This window comes from Euprymna scolopes, chromosome 22 (genome assembly GCF_053919585.1).
Source record: "Euprymna scolopes isolate OS-2025 chromosome 22, ASM5391958v1, whole genome shotgun sequence".
Lineage (NCBI taxonomy): Eukaryota > Metazoa > Mollusca > Cephalopoda > Sepiida > Sepiolidae > Euprymna > Euprymna scolopes.
In genome coordinates this window covers 9,018,573-9,038,157 of record NC_136503.1, presented here as the reverse complement: position 1 = coordinate 9,038,157, position 19,585 = coordinate 9,018,573, and the positions used below count along the sequence as shown (strand labels likewise).

Here is a 19,585-nt window from a genome sequence, read left to right as displayed (position 1 = left end):
TGAGGACAACTCTCAACCTATACTCTCGACAAATTTTTGATCTATAGGCTTAAAATTTGGTATATAGAGTATTCAGGCATGTGGAAAACTTTTTCATCAGTTTTCACCCAGAAAAAAAGGGCTGCTAAGAGGTCGAAATTGAAAAATTGGTACTTGCGAGGTTATCATATCTGTTTGTCAACTATTTCACGAGCACACACACATGCATGGTCATGAAGCATGATAGCTTTGTTAAGAATAAGTAGGTTTGGAAGCACTTTTTAAAGATTGTGTCAAGTTAGTTTTATGGTTATCATACTTGATTCTCTGTCTTTAGGTTTTGGCTTCGATATCAGCTCACATATTTTTAGGTACTTACAAGAAGTGAACTTTTTTCTTTTTTTTTTTGCCACTTATCAAGGCCAAGATGCCACTCGAGGATAAGGGTTAAAGAGTGTACAGTAGAAATTGGACAATATAGTAATCGTTAGTAAATGGAAATTCGGTAAATTTGTTAACTTATATGGAACGGTTCATCAAAAACTTGTTTACGTTAGACTTGAAGACAACCATATTGTAGTCTGCTGGAAAGAGGAAAACAATTCCATAGGCGTGCCGTTCTAAGAAAGAAGTTTTGCTCATGGAATCTACGTTTAGGTTTAAGATAAAGAGTGGAGGAAATTAATGATAGTATTTTCTGCTAGACAGGTGTTTCTTGTGGAAGTTTGGCAAGGGGGGGACCATAGATTGAGTGTGTGCAAAAAGTCTCTACCAAACTCCTCTCTGAATATTTGGTCCGCAAAATTATAAAATGATATATAGGATATTTGGGCCTGTAGAACACTTTTGATCTGGCAAAAATTGCTGCTAAGTGGTCAAAATTGAAAACAAAACAGTTGACCATGGCAGGGTAAGTCGAATATAACATTACCTTTTACTGTTACTTTTTCATGTGTGCGAAATTAAATATTCAAAGCTCAGTCGTTTAATTTTTAACCTTTTGTATACATCTGTCAGTTGCTCAGACAGTAACAACGCTGGAGAGATAACAACTAAGACTGAAACGGTAAACGTTCTGGCTTTGATTTTACTGGATACTATCCAAGACATACATACATATATATATATATATATATATATATATATATATATATATATATATATATACACACATTTAACTTTTGAAATCATTACTTTATATTGGATAATAATCAATAGAGAATTGGTTCTATGCATATTTTGGGACCAGACAATTCCAGGCGACCTGCTAGTGTGTGTTTGTGTATTTTAGAAGAATATCTACTCCAGGATCATTCTGTTGGTGAAATCACAAATTAAAACTCCCTGAAAACAGGTCCAGCTATGGGCCATGAATGACGGTTTATGATACCTTAGGACGGTATCCTGGTGGCTGGATAGTCCGTCGCCTGGTGACGTGTAACATTCCACTTTGACCCTTACTTAAACTAGACAAAGAGACCCAATCTGATCTGTCAGCTGGCAACATGTTGTCCTAGTATCTATAAATTAATCCCTAACCATATTATTCAATCTGATTCTTCTAAAAATCAAAACCTTATTTCTTATTTTTGTACTGGATATTACAAGGTGGTGGTTGAGGGTGTATTGTGTTCGAAACAAAGATTACCATGGTCAAAGAGTAATGTTGAGTAGTGATCTCACTCTCCTTATAAAATTTCCTCTTTAGAGTCATATTTTCTAGGAGTAATGTTTTGACCCTCTCTGTAAAAAATTTTGTCTAAGAGTAATGGACGGCTGTTGTGCCGTGATACATACCAAGCTAGTCTAAGCATGTTTTCTAGGAGTAATGCCCATTTTCTCATTGTAATGTTTTCTATAAGTAAAATTCCTTGGGATTAATGCTTTTTAAGAGTTTTCTAATTTTTTTTAAGAATATAAAATGACTATATCTATAGAAATCCATTTGACAACTTTATACAGCATCACATAACTCGTGGATAATATGCCATAAAATAAACCAAATGAAACCAAGATGAGTAAAATTAATTCCCCGAACAATTTTTACACCACTTTTATATCTGCTTACGGAGATTAAAATAACTGTATGCTGATACTAAATCTTTACTCAAATTTTGATCCAAATACAAATATTGTCTAAAATGTGAAGCTTCGGCTTTAGAGTTCTTTAAAAATGAATTTAGGAACTCTTTCTTCATTAGTATTAAGTGCAAATAAAATTATATCTTAGAGTTTTCAGTTTCTTTGGACTATTTTAAATGTTTTTGAAGAGGGTATAAGCCGAGCACAATCCCAATTTAAAGTTCAAATATAAGGCTGGCATTGTAATTTTTTTTTTTTTTCTCATGCTTACCTCTTACAAAGCATATCGCCACTTGGACGTAAGGAGCTACTATTTGAGGTCATGTCTACGAGACACTAGTCTCTCCCTCTTAGATAAAGTCCAAAAAAGAGTTGTCAATCGAATCGGTCCCACTTTTATCAACTCAGCTCCAGCCCCTGTCTCATTGCTACGCCCGTTTTACAAATATTTTAATGGGATGTGTTCTGATGAACTCCTTTCACTTGTACCCCCTCGGCATACATATCCCTGACAAACCCACTTAGCATAAGATCTCACCCCTTCACTGTTGTCCCTAAATGCCAGAAAGCTTTCTATTCTAATAGTTTCTTCTCTCGAACAGCTAGACTTTGGAATTCCCTTCCTGCTGTCTGCTTCCCTGGCTGTACTGATATGCAGAAGTTTAAATATAACTAACAAATATCTTGTTAATCTTTCCTAAACATGGTCTCAAATAGTAGCTCCTTACGTCTACGTGGCGAAATGCTTTGTAAGGGGTGAACATGTAAAAAAAAAAAAAAAAAAAAAAAAAATTGTAGTGCCAGTTTTGTATTTGAACTTTAAATTGGGATTGTGCTTGGATTATACCCTCTTCAAAAACATTTAAAATACTCCAAAGAAACTGAAAACTGTTAAATATTTATTAATTGACACCTTATATCTATTGTTAAAATTTCACACAAATTGAAGGTGTCTGAATTTTTATTTTTAGAAAAAAAAAAAAAAAAAAAACAAAGTCTTAACCATATCAACCAACTTGGTCGCTGTTAGAATGTAGGCATTAGTATTAGATTGCGTTAGAGCTCTGGAGAAAAAATATATATCACGTTAAGTCATCCATCACTCTGAAAGTCTTTTTCATAAATATGTTCATCAAACTCAATTGTTTGCTGAAAGGAAAAAAGTTAACAAAATAGTTGGAGCAGTCTTCCATGTGTATTGGTTATTTGATTGGTTTCTTTCAAGTTTCCAAAAAATATTTGTCACAGATGATAATTGCTAGATGAATGTTTTTATATGATAGATAATTATTCAATTGCTCTTTCAGATATTCCCTATGTAAAAAAAAAAAAAAAAATTCAATGTCTACATTAATTTCTTTTTTTTCTTTTTTTTTTTTGACAATATCGATATTTTCTCGCAATATCTCAAATTACTATAAAAGGAGAAAGTTGCTTTAACGCTTCCAGTGCATTCTGAATTTCCACCATAAGCCCACCTCACATTCTAATGTGCTTAAAATTTAACGCATACATATCAGCAACTAAAAATGCTTGTTTTCTGAGAAATCTTTACATTTTACAAGTAATTATTTGCAATTACAATTAAAAAAAAAAAAATGACAAAATGTACTTGAATAAAGAAATCAGACTATGTATTCAAGATAACTGCCATTAATTATGCAAATTAGATTGATTTGCATATTTTCAAAGCATATTGAATATGCAACAATATTCATATACGTGAAGTGTCCATTAGTAGGCAAGTGCTATTGCCATCATTAATGTGGCAGATCCATCCAACTACGATAAGAAAAAAAAATCAATTAAAAAAAATATTATTTTAGTATCAGGGATTCCATTTCTTGAAGATTGTATTAGTTATCACTTGAACAATATTATAGCAAAAAATGTGTTGCATCTCCCCATTTGATGGAGACTGCAGCTATTTTCTTTCTTTTTCATGAACCATAATTTAGAATGTTTTTTTTTCTTCTCAAGATAGCTAACTTGAGAATGTTCTTTGATAAGAAAGTAACAGCAATTTTAGCTTATGTTTTATTTAATTTGTGCTAATAGTTATCCATTTACTTAGTTTTGGATATGATCTTGAAGTACATCCATTGATGGGGCCCCAATTTGGATCTTTAAGGAGTTTGGACTCATCCCATCATCTATAACACAGAATGGTAGTGCCCATTTGGCATATGAATTACAGAGAATTTCTGTAGAGTATGACCTTAAACTGCATCTGATTGTGAAGTTCCCATTTAAGGACGGAGGTCGACCATCAGTTACCATTTCTCCCAGGTCCATTCTCACCTTCTACGGTTCTGTCTATGTCTTAAATAGAATCTATCATTTACAGACTATTTATAAAATCTGTCTACAATACAATAATTGGAAATGAAACATTAATGCCGTTCAACCAAGCCACCTAAATTACAAGCTACATTTAGACAATCTTCATAAAGGGCACTAGTTTTATCTGCCTCTATCTTTAATATAAAGGATAGTTGTATGTATGCCTGTATGTATGTCCGACTAGAAGTTAAATAAAAATATATATATATGAATAGTATTCATTCTTTGACCCTAAGCTGGTACAGATTTTGTCTGGGAGGTTGATTTTCCAGCCATTTTGATATGCTACAGGAAAGTAACTGAGTTAATATCGAGCAATCTATAAAAACAAGTTGTGTGTGCGAATGACCAGAGATGGGAATAGGGGGGAGGGGGGAATACAGGGAAGGGACAAAGAGAGAGAGATAGAAGTTTATAACGAAATATGTACACTTTAGTCACATGACCAATTTACCCAATCAGATATCTACTCTTGTGTGTTAAGCTAACCATAAGACGTCACTCATTAACCATACATAGTAACATGTTGCACTTGGTAAATTTACACTTAATTTTCAAAGTACATTAACTGTGAAGAAATATATAATGTTATCGTTTTTAGATTCACAAATAATTTTTTTTAATCTTTTGAATATATACCATGGAAAAGAAATAGTTTAAACCTACTCGCCTTTAAAAGACTTTTTTTAAATTGAGGTACAAACAAAATATTTCTTATATGTCTGGTAAAGAACGTGGATTATGAGATAATGGATAGATGTATTGAACTTGTGAATTCCCAAAACCTGAATACAAAGCAAACTTTTTGGGAGACTGACTTTTCAAAGATGCAATGAATGAGTGCTTGAATGCGTCCTTATGTCAACATTTATAAGATTCAAAAGAATCTTATCTATTTCCAACCTGAATACTTACAAAACAAAACATTTTACATACATAAAAAATGAAGTTTTTTCTTTTTTATTCCCATGAACACCAATGAATAAATTGATTTGCTTCCAAAAAATAATCTCAAAATGAAGTCTTGTAGGGGAAAAAAGACATTTCCATTTTATGTTGGTTACCTTTTGGTTGCTATAGACTTGTTTTAATATCCATGGATAAGTAGCGTAAATATTTATTTTTTTCATTTTTGCAGGTGAGTGGTGAGAAAGTCAGCAAGCTAAGTTTGGTGGATTTGGCTGGCAGTGAACGAGCTCAGAAGACTGGTGCTGTTGGTGAGCGCTTGAAAGAAGGAAGTAATATAAACAAGTAAGTAAAAAAAAAAAGAAAGAAAAAAAAAGATATGTTGATAAATATCAAGTAAAAAGAAGAAAGTTTTAAATTTAAAAAAAAAAATGATTTTTTTTTAATTAGACACTGCGAATATCAAAATCTTTTTACAGTTTTAGTAACTTTTAGTTATGAGTGATGATTATCATCCTTCTAGTTAGTCCAATTGACTCTTTCATTGTAGTAGCACCTGCTGTACTTAAGAAATGTAAATGTTCAAGAATTGTTTCTGTTAAAACACACCTGTACAGGTTTTTTTTTGTTTTTTTTTGTTTTTTTACAAAAAAAAAAAAAAAACTTTCTCTCACTCTCTTATTCTTTCCATTTTTGATGAAAATGATACTTTCATCTTTTTGCACCTATGTAATATCCTATGGTTAGATTTAAAGAATAAAGAGTTATCATTACTTTCATTGTTCTTTTTTGGGTGGAAGAAGAGGACAATTATCCCCATAGTTGCTATTTACTTTTTTTTTTCTTTTTTTTTTAATAACTATTTCTGCCTGTATCGCAACCTTAATGAAGTGTATCGCTCATCTATGGTTGTTTGTTTCTATATTCAATGTTATTGATTATTTCTCTATTGTTACATTTAAGTTTTCTACTTAAAAATTGTCTAAATCAATGGGTTATAAGAACATTCGTGTCACGCACTATGCCATTGTTTATCTCAAGCTATGCACAAATGTTCCAAGCAAAACATCAAAATAACCAATTCATCATATTTGATTAGGTAGGAATCTCTATCATCTAATTTATAAAACTCACTGTCTTCCATATTTTCAAACTCTATCTTTTCTAAAACTAAAATTTGCAGACTGACGCTAGGAACATCAAATGATTGGATTTTTTATGGACCGTTCTTTTATGGGTCTTTAGCCAATTAAAATAGTTTTTAAGAGGTCAAAAATGGGTCAAAATTGAAACAAAAAATTGTTATACATTTTGTACATTCATCTTAGTTAATGTTTAATCACTTCATATGCGTGTCATGGTACAGTGGTAACGTCACCAACTTTGAATGCTACAGTTTTGTTTTGGGTTTGATTCTAGCTGATGGCACACAAATATTTTTTTTTAATCACGACTCTATAATAATATATACGAAATCTCAACAAATTAAAATATATTTAAGCATATTTTTATGGCCCCGCTAGTGCACAATAAATACATAATGGAGAACATTGGAGGAAGTAAAATTCAACTATTGAAACCTCACCATTTACATATTGGTTTTAAAGTTTTCATTGAAAAATTGTTTACCTATTTGTGAAAATATTTTCTTTTAAGAAATTAATCTACAAATTAGCGAATTAGATTCATATTGTAATCATAAATCATGTAATGGGTCTGTTCTGCTCAAATCATGTTCATTACACTTCAAAGTTCTCTCTGACCCCCTACGCTGTCCGGCACCATTAAAAAGGAAAACAAACAAACAAAAATAAATAAATCCGACTTGGCTTTTCTTTCTTTTTTAACAAAAGTCATTTTTTACCGTGTTTTTTTTTTTTTTTTTTTTTTTTTTTTTTTTATCTCCTTGTCTTGACACCAAATTAAAAATCTCACTTCTGCTCCACTACATGCCGCCCATAAACACCCATTTCTTATACGTCCATCTTTTTTGGTGCCAATTTTATTTCTCCCACCACATGGTGTTCTTCTTTTTTTTTTTCTTTTTCTTCTCTTGCAAGCTCATGCACACTTCTTAGTTAACATACGTCTCTTTTTTTTTTTTCTCTCGGCTACTGCTGCTTATATCTTTACAAGATAGCTATTTTACAGTTCCTGCTGATATTTTCCCATGCACTGTTACAGTATTATTTCTATTGTTGTTCTTTCAGTTATTGTCCTTATTAATGTTGAAATTTGTACAAAAATAAAAGATTATGATGCAACTCTATGAAGGCCGGATGAAATCTATCACTAAAGAGTTACGGTTTCACTTTCAAGCACACAAGAAATGATTATGAACAGCATCCCATCTTGGACCATCAAGCAACCACAGGTGGCCCTAAGACAAAGTAATCTCCATAAAAAATAAAATACACACCCTCATATTTTAAGATAAGCTGCATGGTATATTAGAAAAGTATTAAAATTGTGCGTTTATTTATAAAGATGTGTGTGTGTATAATATACAACAGTTAGATTACAGTTGTAAGATTCTCTCTCTTTGATGGAATGGTCATTATTGGCCAGCTGTGGCACAGTCCACAAATTGTCGCCATTGACTCTGCTCTGCACTCTTTTGAGCAACTCAGCCATGCTAATGTCCACAATGTCCTTCACGTTGTCTGACATTCTTATCTTTGGTCTTTCGTGTCCTCTTTTGCCAGGAGTTGTACCAAAGAGCAAATCTTTTGTTAGGCAGTCTGTTCTGGCCACATGTTCCAAAAATCGCAATTTCCTGTCATTGATGTTGTCCAGCAGTCTTCGGCATGGTCCAATCTTCTCCAGAACGCATCCGTTTGTATGTTTGTCCACCCAGATTACACAAAGAAGTCTACAGTAGCACTAATTCAAAAGCAGCAATTTTCTTCTTATCAGCTTTCTTCAAGACCCAACATTCTACTCTGTATGTTGCTATTGAGAATAGCAAAGCTTACAGGAGTCGTTTCTTTATGCATTGTGAAATGGATCTGTCTTTCCAGATATTAGTTTGCACAATCATTGCTGCCTTTGCCATTACAATATGTTGTCTTACTTCTTTGGTGTCATCTATTTTATGAAAACTGCACTCAGGTAGTTGAAATCTTCTACATTTTCAACATTTTCATTGTTTACAATTAGGTTGAAAGATACAGAAGATACAAAATAGATGGAACTCAATATTATCTCCCAAAAAAAGGTAAAACGGTCGTCATACTCTTTATTCAGTCTGATGGCATTGAACGATACCAAAATCAAACTCATTGTTAAACCAATATGTAATCATCATACGATGTTGGACTCAGTCGCATTGGAGTTCAGGAAAATGATAAATCAAGGTTAGTTGCAAAACAAGTTTAAGGCATATTTGTAAATAACAAAACCAAAATTCAATACTAAATGATGTGCTTGAGAAATAAATTTAATCCCTTTTCATGATCTTGGACCAGTTTTACAGTTGATGAGATTGCCCCACTAGTATCAGCACTTATCTATTCAGCCCATCCCTTTGGTGGCCCTTAATCTTGCAATATTTGATTTTAGAAAACAAAATAGTATATATGTGGGTGTAATCAATCGATAGAAAATTATGAGCATACACAAGTGAGTGAAAAAAAATGTTTTATATATAATTACAAAACAAATTCGTTTCTTTGTATCTCTAACATATGTACTGTGTCTATTTCAATATCTATATAAATAGCTATTGCATTGCCTTGAAGATAATTGAATATATCTTCAAACAAATAGTAGTATCAATCAGTGGCAGCTGACTGAAGTATTAGTATTTTTTGTAAACCAGGCAACTGTTTTTGTTTATTTTTATCAAGTAATAAAAGCTATAAGTTGGGAAGCAGATTGCCCAGAAAACCTCATCTACAGACTTTTATCTTGTCTATCTTCATACTGTCGTTTTTTCCCATACTAACTAGACAGCTGGAAGTGTGCTCCTTCCACTTCATTTTTATACTAAATTTCCCCCACTCTCTATGACACTAGTGAATGCAAGGAATCTACTAACATGTCAATATGAAAATACTTGGTTTACCAAAATTATTTGAACAGTCTAACATATGGGAAGGGCGGAGCTCTTTCAAAAATTTTATTCTCTCCCTTCCTTGGCCTTTTGGCTTGGAGCAAAGTGTAGTGTTCTGATAATATGCTTTATCTTTTGTGGCCTCTTTCAGTGGAGGAGAAATCCTTCTTGACTGAGACGGTTTTTATTTTTGTTCCTGTCCAGAGTGCCCCTTTTTGGGGAGCTGGATTTTCTCCACATTAAAAACCACATTTGTGTCTAACTCTGCTCTCATGAGGAAAGTAAATAGGAACATCTTATTCTCTTCTGTTGTTTTCTATCTATTATTGACGTTTTACTCTGCATGAACAGATATTACCACTTCTTCCTTCGACATGTAATAGCCCAAAAACAAACAATATTAACAATGAAGTCCTTGTCCCCCAAAATTCAAACACTGATGTTATATGGATTCAGTTTTTCAAAATTGTCATAAGGTGCCACTTTATTGATCGCCTTTGATTTTTTTTTTTTTTCTGCAGCGTATTTGTTTTGGAAAATCAAAGAACAAAAATTGTATATTGATTAAATCTTGGTGATATTTTTCCCCGAAGCTTAAGAATTTGCTGATTTTGTTATGTTTTAAAATCAACATTTTAACAATCTAAACAAACATTTTGACTTAGGTTTTATATACTTTTAAACACAATTTTCTGAAAACCTTTTTATTAAATGTCAGTACGCATATACCTGGATGGTAACATTCAATGCTACCAAGACTAAGCTTCTTTCCTTTAATAATAACAAGAAACCTTCTCAACCACCAATAGCTATGGCTAATGATACATTACCTGAAAGTACTTTGTTGAAACTCGTCGGTTTAACGTTCACAAGGAACATGAGTTGGAACAGATATATCAAGAGCATTGCTGCGGCTGCTGTGAGGAAAGTGGGCTCTCTCTACCATGCTAGAAAGTTATTTACATCTGAAAGTATCATGTATGGAGTATTGTCACATTTGGACTGGTGCATCTGTTACTAGTTTCTTATTCCTGGACAGGGTTCAAGAGAGTTGCTAACCTAATAGGTCCCAAACTGTCAGCTAGGCTTCAGCCTCTGTCCCATCAACTAAATGTTGCATCCTGTTGCCTGCTTTGCAAGTAATGTTAGATGCTCCAACAAACTACAAACCCTTATACCCCTTGACGTAAATACCCTCAACAAACTGGACAAGCAGCAAAATCCCACCCCTACACAGTAGAGATCCCCAGGTGCCAGAAAACCTACTTAATAGTTTTTCCCCCAGAACTACTGGACTTTGGAATTCCCTCCTGGGTTCCTGCTTCCCGACTAACCTGACATGCAGAAGTTCAAGTGTAATGTAAACAGACATCTTGCCACTTAACTTCCTACATAGTGTCTCTGAAATTTATGTTCCAGATAGTAGCCCCCTACATCAAAGTGCCACTGTGCCTTGTTTAAACTTAAAATGCAATAAAACCTGTCTTCAGATAGTTTTAATATTCACTTCTCGATGATATGAAAGCTTTGATAATCTTGCTTGTTTGCATATTGAGTCTTTTAAGACAAATGAGACGAGTGGTGGGAGGAGAGTAAGAGGATGCATAAATAAAAATAGTAAATAAAGAAAACCTTAAAAAGAGTAAAGTAGTAGTAGCAATATAAAGATGAAGCAACTAAATAAATGAAATGAATTAAGAAGAAAAATAAAACTTGAAATTACAAAACTGTATAAGAATTGAAATATGTGGTTCAGATCTAGGAGCAGATGTGGACATTGTTTTATGGCATAGCAACATTTTCTGCGTTTTTATATTGTTCATCTAATCAACATTGCTCAGAAGATTTTTTTACTTTTATTTTTATTTTATTTCTTTTTTTTTATGACATATTCTAAAATCAAAATTATGTAATTGATCTGGTCCAAAATTGGATAAAGGATTCCGGGCATAAGGTCTGGTACAATTATATTTGGATTTTAGTCTTTACTGACATCGTTGGCAGAACTTGGATATGAGTATACATTTTACTCGTTAGGATTGAGCATCCCCAGCTACAAAGTGTTTTAGGTGATCCTTCATGTCGCACACACTTCAGATGTTGCCATGCCCTGCGGCAAATGTGCTTGACATGCAGGTCCAGGAAGGCATCTTGCAACTACATCATTACGTGAAGTACCACCTGGTGAGTTTGTTCAGAGGTGCATCTCCCCCAGTGAATTAAATGCACCTCCCCAGATACCAGCCTGGAAATTTCTACAATTTGGTTTGGAATCTTTGTAAGAAGGCATAAAGTGGTACAAATTGATTTCATTTGGGAAATTGATTTTACCTATTCTTTTAGTGTGTGTATGTGTGTATATATATATATATATATATATATATATATATATATATATATATACACACACACACACACACTAGCAAACATACCCATGCTTCACATACAACTTTGCTATATGCTCAGGTACCCGTTTTGTGGACATCCTTGTAAGAGCAACTGTTTCTTCAGGTGTTTCAAATTTTTTAATTACCTCCTGAAGCGATTGAAATCCAACTATGAACTTTAAAGCAAATAGATTATATCAAAGTTGACACTTATAAAAACATAAAAATTGAAACAATTACAAAGAATCACAATGGTTAACATTTGTTTAATTGGTTGAAGGAATGGGGGTGGAGGAGGGTGATCTGATTCAAATTCACAAAGAAGTTGGCCGGCGATATGGTGACGGCCCTTCGGTTGGTGATGAACTCCAACTTGGTGTGCACCATCCCTAGGTCAGAGACCATCATGTCAGGTTTGGTCATGTTCAGTGTTGTGGGCTGTAGGAGAGTATATATACATGGGCTATAACCTTGACCTTTAATCTTAATCTTGAAAAACTGTGTGCACCATCCCTAGCTCAGAAACCATCATTATCCCAGGTTTGGTCATGATTGGCCAGTGGTGTGGGCTGTAGTAAGTTGTACACGCACACACAAATGCTACTACTTCATATAATTACTAGCATTTCAGCCCGGCATTGCCCGGGTGTTTGGATGTGTATGTTGAACAAAAAAAAAAAAAAAAAAAAGCAAAAAAAAAAAAAAAATGTGGTAGTAGGAAGGCCGGCTCAAACCCGTACCACAAAGGAGGAAAAGAACTGGGTAAAAACCTAATGTCTAACATTTATGCTGTTACGACCACAGCCAAACCGGAAGCAACATTTTTTTAAATTAAGGCTAGAGGAGAGGATAACTTTCAAAAATATCAGTGAAAAAAGTGACGCCCCCCTCCCTGTAGAAAAGTGCCTAGTTGAAGGGGAAGATATTAATGTTTTTAGCCAATTTTTCGATATTTGTCGTATGAAAGGTTGAACTTTAAAACGATACTGATATTGGTAAAATTCGTCGCCTCTATTGAAAGTTTTAAGCAGACATGCAAACATACATACATACATTTATATATTGGTAACTAAAAAGTTTCGCCCCAAACCGATGAAAAAGCTTTCCCTATCTCTGAGTATCCTTTATGTAAAATTTCAAATGTCTAGACCAGAAATTGTCTGAGTAATTTGGAAGAGACTTGCAAAGGTCAATTATTTTTAACTTTGACCCCTTTTTTGACCCCTTAACATTTGTTTTGGGCTCAAATCAGGTTTATTAAGTTAGATTCATGTCTAAGGAACCTATATCTAAAATTTTAAGTGTGTAGACCGAAAATTTTCGAGGGGTTTGGTAGAGTTCTCAAAGGTCAAATCGTTGAACTTTGCCCCCTTAATCGCCAAATTTCTGGCCAAAAACCGATCACATCAATTTCTCCAAATCTCAGTACCCTGTATATCAAATTTCGAGTCTGTAGACTAAAAATTTACAGAGTTATTGCATAGGGAAATGTAGATACACACAGAGACACACTTTCACTTTTATAAACATACTAGCTGTACCCGGCCACGCGTTGCTGTGGCTCAGTTTGTTAAAATGGAACACATTCCTCAAGAAAAATTGCATTTTGTTCGTTCATTTACTTTTATTATTTTTTGCAATTTTTTTAATCAATAAAAGTTATTCCCCCCCCCCCAAAAAAAAAAAAAAAGATTTATTTTTTACCATAAATTGTTAGGTGGAAGTTTTTTTTTTTTTTTCAGGAAAACTTGCACTTTTTTTTTTTAAAGAAATTTAGCAGTAAACGTTTCTCTTTGAAAATTTATTATAAAAAGAACAGATGAATGTTTTACATGAACACTGTAAATAGTTATGTGAAAGTAGAGAAAAGTTTGATTCTTTTTTTCAAGAGAATGTACAAATTATTTTTTTTTTTTAACAGATGTTCAGAAAATAAACATAAAAATACTTCCATCATTAATTATGCAAAAAAATAAATAAAATGCGTATTTAGTGTTTCAACATTATGCTTATAAATTATGATAAAACTTGCTGAATATGCGCTGTTTTATGGTTGTTGTAAAAATGGAACGGAAACTTAAATTTTGCTCCGTTTTAATCTTTCTTAATTTTTTAATTGTGCCCCCCCCAAACGAATATAATCAAAACAGTAACATTCAACAATTGTACTTTATGTATATAAAACACAAAATATTTAAAAAAAAAAAAAAAAGTTAATAACGAAAGGGAAATGATTCCATTTTTAAATGAAAAAGTCAGTTTGGTATATCTTTTTGTTATTTTTTACATAAGTCCAGCTTACCATTCACATTGAAAATGTCGACATTTATAGGTTGTCAGGTACGTTTACAACGAATAAACACTACAATCTCGTAGGTGTATCAGAATTTTTGTAGGAATTTTTGACACCCCTAACACGAAACTGCAAATAAAATATAAAAATCTCGTAATTTCTCTGTTAAAAGTGGGTTGTTTATTTTCTTTATGGATTATACTTCCAAAATAAACTATTAAAGTTGTTTTAAAAGTAATAGAAATATTTTTTTTTTTTTTTTTTAAAAACAGTAATGAATTTTACGAACTCAATATTTTTCAATTTTTAAACTTTAAAAATCTATCAAAATTTTTCTATTGATTCTATTTTTACGATATTTTCAGGGTTAATGTGAAATTCTATGCTCTTTCCAATTTAAATTCACTCCCCCCCATTTTCAAGTGTCTATTAAAAAGTAAATAATTTACTCACCAAAGTTTTATATATCACAAATTGAAGAGAAAAGGTCAATAAATAATATATTTAAATTTAAAACAAAAAAAGGTAGTGTTTTTTTAGAAATTTACCTGTAAAGTTCAAAGTTTAAAACCTTTTTTTTTTTTTTTTTGAACCATGTTGTTTTTTCTTTTTTTTTTTATGAAACCTTGGTCCTTGCTCCTTTAATTGAAAAAATAATTAGTGCTTGAATTACATTTTTCGAGTAGTTATAAGCTTAGAAAGACAGGGGATTGAATAATTCACGCCTCCCATTTTGAAATGTCTATTAAAAAGTAAATAATTTACTCACCAAAGTGTTATAAATCACAAATTGAAGAGAAAAGGTCAATAAATAATAAATTCAAATTTAAAACTAAAAAAGTAGTGTTTTTTTTTTTTAGAAATTTACCTGTAAAGTTTGAAGTTTAAAACCTTTTTTAAAAAAAAACACGTTGTTTGTTTTTTTTTTGTTTTTTTTTTTTAATGAAACCTTGGTCCTTGCTCCTTTAATTGAAAAAAAAAAATTAGGGCTTGAGTTACATTTTTCGAGGAGTTATAAGCTTGGAAAGACGAGGTGGAATTATTCACTATTTTTCACAAAATTTATGACACACCTATCAATCTACCCATGTTAAGAACGGCTTTCGGAATAGACACCCCTAACCTCGCCAGCATACCCAAAAAGCTATAAAAGTTGACGTGTCGAATATGAACAATGAGTTGGACGTAATGTATAAATGTACCGAATTTAAAAGGGAACGAAATTCAAATTTCCATTCCATTTTTACAACAACCATAAAGCAGAGCATTCTATGCAAATTTTAGCTAACTTATTGTATTAATGCTATTTTTTTTTTTAAGCAAAAAAAAAAAAAAAAAATATTTAGGTTTGGCTATAAATTCCTAAACTCATTTCACCCTAAATAATTTAGGTGACTGAAATAGGAATCTAATTGAATCTTTAATTTCTTGAATAGAATGCGAGAAATTCATTTTTCTTTGAGTTATATCGAATTCATTAATACAGACTTTAGGGACTTTTTTCGTAATGTTCCTGTAAAAATTATTTTTTATTGTTACAAATTACGATGCTTTATTTATATAAAAAAAGCAAAAATAAACTCTTGCATTTTTTATTTACTACTGAAAACCATAACTTTAGTGAAGGTATTTTTTGTTTAAACAAAATAAAACATTTTCACTAAGAGTTAAGTAAAAATAATTAGTTCATTATATTCTGCGATCATTATTTGATAAATACTGAAATTTTCATTAAAATTGGTTAATTTCCTGATTTTTGGTGAATTTTTAAGTAAAGGGAGGGGTCAAAATGTTTATACACTTTGAGCGTCGAAAGATATACCAAACTGACATTTTGTCTGTAGCTACCATTTTTCGATGAATATTTGATAGGAAAGCGACCACGTGTGGTTAATTTAAATTAAATTTCAATCACATGGTTACATTATCAATAATCATGTGATTAAACCAATTGAAAATTTACCGATATTGTAAACACATTCTGTTTACAGTAAGCCTGTAGTGCCGAGACCAAAATATCCTTTCCGTGATGCAGTGTTGGCAACTGAGACTTAAAAAAAAAAACCCGCGAGATCAGGAGAAAGAAATGTCCAGAAAATTGCTAATTCACCCCCCCCCCCCAAAAAAAAAAATGAAACCTCCATATTTTAACTTCCTACCGTAAAAAAATTATAAATATAGTATATTCAATATATAAAATGTTTCATGTTTTCTCACTATATGTTTCTGGAATTATATTGAAGCGGTTAGCTCCCCAGAAGGCTTACATATTTTATCAGCTAATTTTACCTGTTTTTTCAGAGAGGGTATTTTTTTTTTTTTTTTTTTTTTTGCAAGAAACAAATCATAAACTCAAACTTTTTATAATAAAAGTTATATTGAAATATACTGCAAATTAAACATCACAATAATGGTGCAACATATTTTGAAATTAGAAAAATAAAAAACAAAACTTTGTTTTAGCATGTTAAAAGTATTTAGGTTGGTAGATAATTAAATTCTACTGTATTGGTATAAGTTTTTTTTTTTTTTTTTGCTGTTGTTTCTTGCTTTTTACAATTTTCGACTAAATGACTAAATACTTCTAAATTAAGCGGGGTTGCTTAGATCGTATTTTAAACTAAACTTCGGAGGTTGGAATGCCCCTCCCCCCCAAATGTACTTGGAAAAATCGATTTTATAGTGAGATTTAAGGATGGTTAGCCGAAAAAAAGGTGAAAAACAAATAATAAATAATTGTTACCAAAGGCAGTAAATGCTACTTTTTTTTACTTACATAAATGAGTTTATTTTATATTTTAAAGTATTTTCAAGCGCTTTTCTTTATTTTTTTAATCTAAAATTGTGGGTGTGTGGGTGCGAAATATCTCCAGATTTTCTAGAATTCCCTGCTAGATTGCAAACGAAATCATCAGATCTAGCAGGAAAACCGTTAAATTGGAAACACTGGTCACATGACAGGAAGCGGTAATAAATAATTGTCCCTAAATAAAAAAAAAATGGTCTATCGGTACAAAGAAAACCACCTATTTATCATAGAAAAATTAAGTATAATGTTATAATTAAAAAGAAATATATAAAAACACACATGGATATAGTAAACATAGTATACCAAAACGTGGAAGCCATCTGTCCAGTGGTTTTTTAGACTATTAATTGCGAACGAACCAAGAGTTACATTTTTATATATATAGATAGATATATGTGTGTGTGTGTGGACTATTGAGCTTAGAAAGTTCTTTGATTTGAGTCTTAAATATGAAGTATGATGCTCAACTTCATACTGCACAAAAAACAAAAAATCTTTCCCAAAAATATGCTTGGAATATCCTTTTATCACCCACTTTTTTTCTGGTTTGTACATCAACAGAATAATATCTCTGTAGAAATGTACAAGATGATTTGAATTAACTCACAAGAAGAGCTGAAAATTAAGATTTATTTATCGACAAATGAAAAGAGCCAGAAAGAAAAATGGTTGAATGTGTCTGATGTTTTGTATTGTTTTATTTAACCTTATAAAACGGGAAGAATTTTCCTTACAACCTGACATATACTCTATTGTTTTTAATATCATAGATATTACATAGAGAATATATATATATATATATATATATATATATTTTTTATTTTGTATATGCTAAGCGTTATATTTGTTGTGAAGCACGAGTAACTTTTGCTCAAAGTAATAAATTACTGGTCAATATATATAATTATTTCCTTTGCATTAGTAGATGAGAAAAGCTTTTCTGTTTCTCGTTTTTTTAAATGATATTGTCAGAACTTGTAGTTGAACAGATTATTTTAGACCAAATAATCCCCGAATGATTTTTGCAATTCACAAAATTCTTTGGGTTTTATGTGAGATTGCCATAAACCATAATTAAAGAGCAAGAGGAAGAACAGATGTTTTTCAGATACGTCTATTCAATTTGCAAATGTAACAAAGAAAATGCTGATCTAATCTTGAGCGTGACAAATAGACATAATGCTGTTCTAATCTTAAAGATGACAAGTGGAAAATGCTATTATAACACTGGTCAACAATAAATTTGTGGCTTGTGTGTTTTTTGTTTTTTTTTTCAGCTGATTTAGGACGAATCTGATGCACTGAATCCAACAAAGTTCAAAAAAGAGTCGCCAATCTGATAGGCCCTGAACTGGCATCTAAGCTTCAGCCTCTGTCCCATCGACGAAACGTTGCATCCCTCTGCTTGTTCTACAAGTATTTTAATGGTGAATGCTCTGACGAACTGCAGACACTTGTGCCCCCACTATGTAGACACCCTTGACAAACCCGACAGGCAACTAAATCCCACCCCCACACAGTAGAGATCCCTAGATGTAAAAGATCTTTCTACTCTAGTAGTTTCTTCCCCAGAACCGCTAGACTCTGGAATTCCATTCCAGGATCCTGCTTCCCCAACTGTACTGACATGCAGAAGTTTAAGTGCAATGTGAACCGACATCTTGCTGCCCAAATCCCTACATAGTGCCCCAGTAGTTGCTGACCCTGATAGTAGCCCCCTACTCCAAAGTGGCAATGTGCCTTGTTTGGGGTGAAAATGTAATTAAAAAAAGAAAAAAAAAAAAAAAAAAAGGTTTGCTCAATCAAGTCAAATTTTTGAGCGATGGCTAGATGTTATTTACAATTTTGTACGCATGTGTGGAGCACTTAAAAATAAGTTGGTGGGGGTCAAATGCTATGTTGAATAATTGTTTGGATTGGAAATGATTATTTTAATGACAAGAATTATTCAAGTTCAATCGTTCTGATTGATTATGTTAAAAAGGGATCCATTTGAAGGCATAAAACTTTGAAATTTTTCAAAAATTGGTACTCAGCATATATAAAGAAAGACTGGCCTGTGTGGGAGGAATTATAGCCTTCCAAAAAACATCATCAACGACACTCTGGTAAACAGACAGAATACTCTCCCCACCGCTGAACATCAAGCTCGGTTTAATCAAGCAATTCGCGAAGGTTCTGTACAAGATGGTGACTGTTCAACTTTTACCAGGCTTTTCTAGGATGCAATTCACGTATACTTATCTTTAATTATGTTCATTATTCAGTTTACAGTAATCGATGTTTCTAACAGGTAATCCATATATGTTGTTGGCAAAACATTTTTTTCTTTTAAAAATTATTTTCAGTGATGTGTGTTGACAAAAATCAGCTGATAATGCCACAAAAATGTAATCAATTTTGTCACAAGATCTGATTCTTTTTCAAATCCACTTAACACAAAAACTGATCTAATGTAAAGAAACGATGTGATTTCTTGATTCAGCAAAAATACTCTAGATCAGTTGTAAAAATCAAGACAACATTCAAAAAGTACAAAAATTGTTGCCTAGTGTAATCTTAAGCATGGCAAATGGACAAAATGTTATTCTAATCTTAAGATTTAGTATCATATATATATATATATATATACACACACACACACACCAAAAAGAGTTGATATGTAATAATACAAGCAAACAATCTTATCTAATTGCTTAAAAAAAAATCTAAAATCATTGGGTGTAAGCAGG

The 19,585-nt window shown here is 32.1% G+C and overlaps 1 protein-coding gene across 22 annotated transcripts in view; it reads left to right on the top strand.

Moving 5' to 3' along the window:
* LOC145243881 (kinesin-like protein KIF13A) overlaps positions 1-19,585 on the top strand; it is a 1,028,209-nt gene that overhangs the window by 606,800 nt on the left and 401,824 nt on the right. For all 22 annotated transcript variants that reach the window (XM_080106966.1, XM_080106962.1, XM_080106977.1 and 19 more), the window contains one exon: positions 5,543-5,655. In XM_080106966.1, coding sequence (XP_079963092.1) covers positions 5,543-5,655 — 113 coding nt within the window. The remainder of the gene's footprint in view (positions 1-5,542; positions 5,656-19,585) is intronic.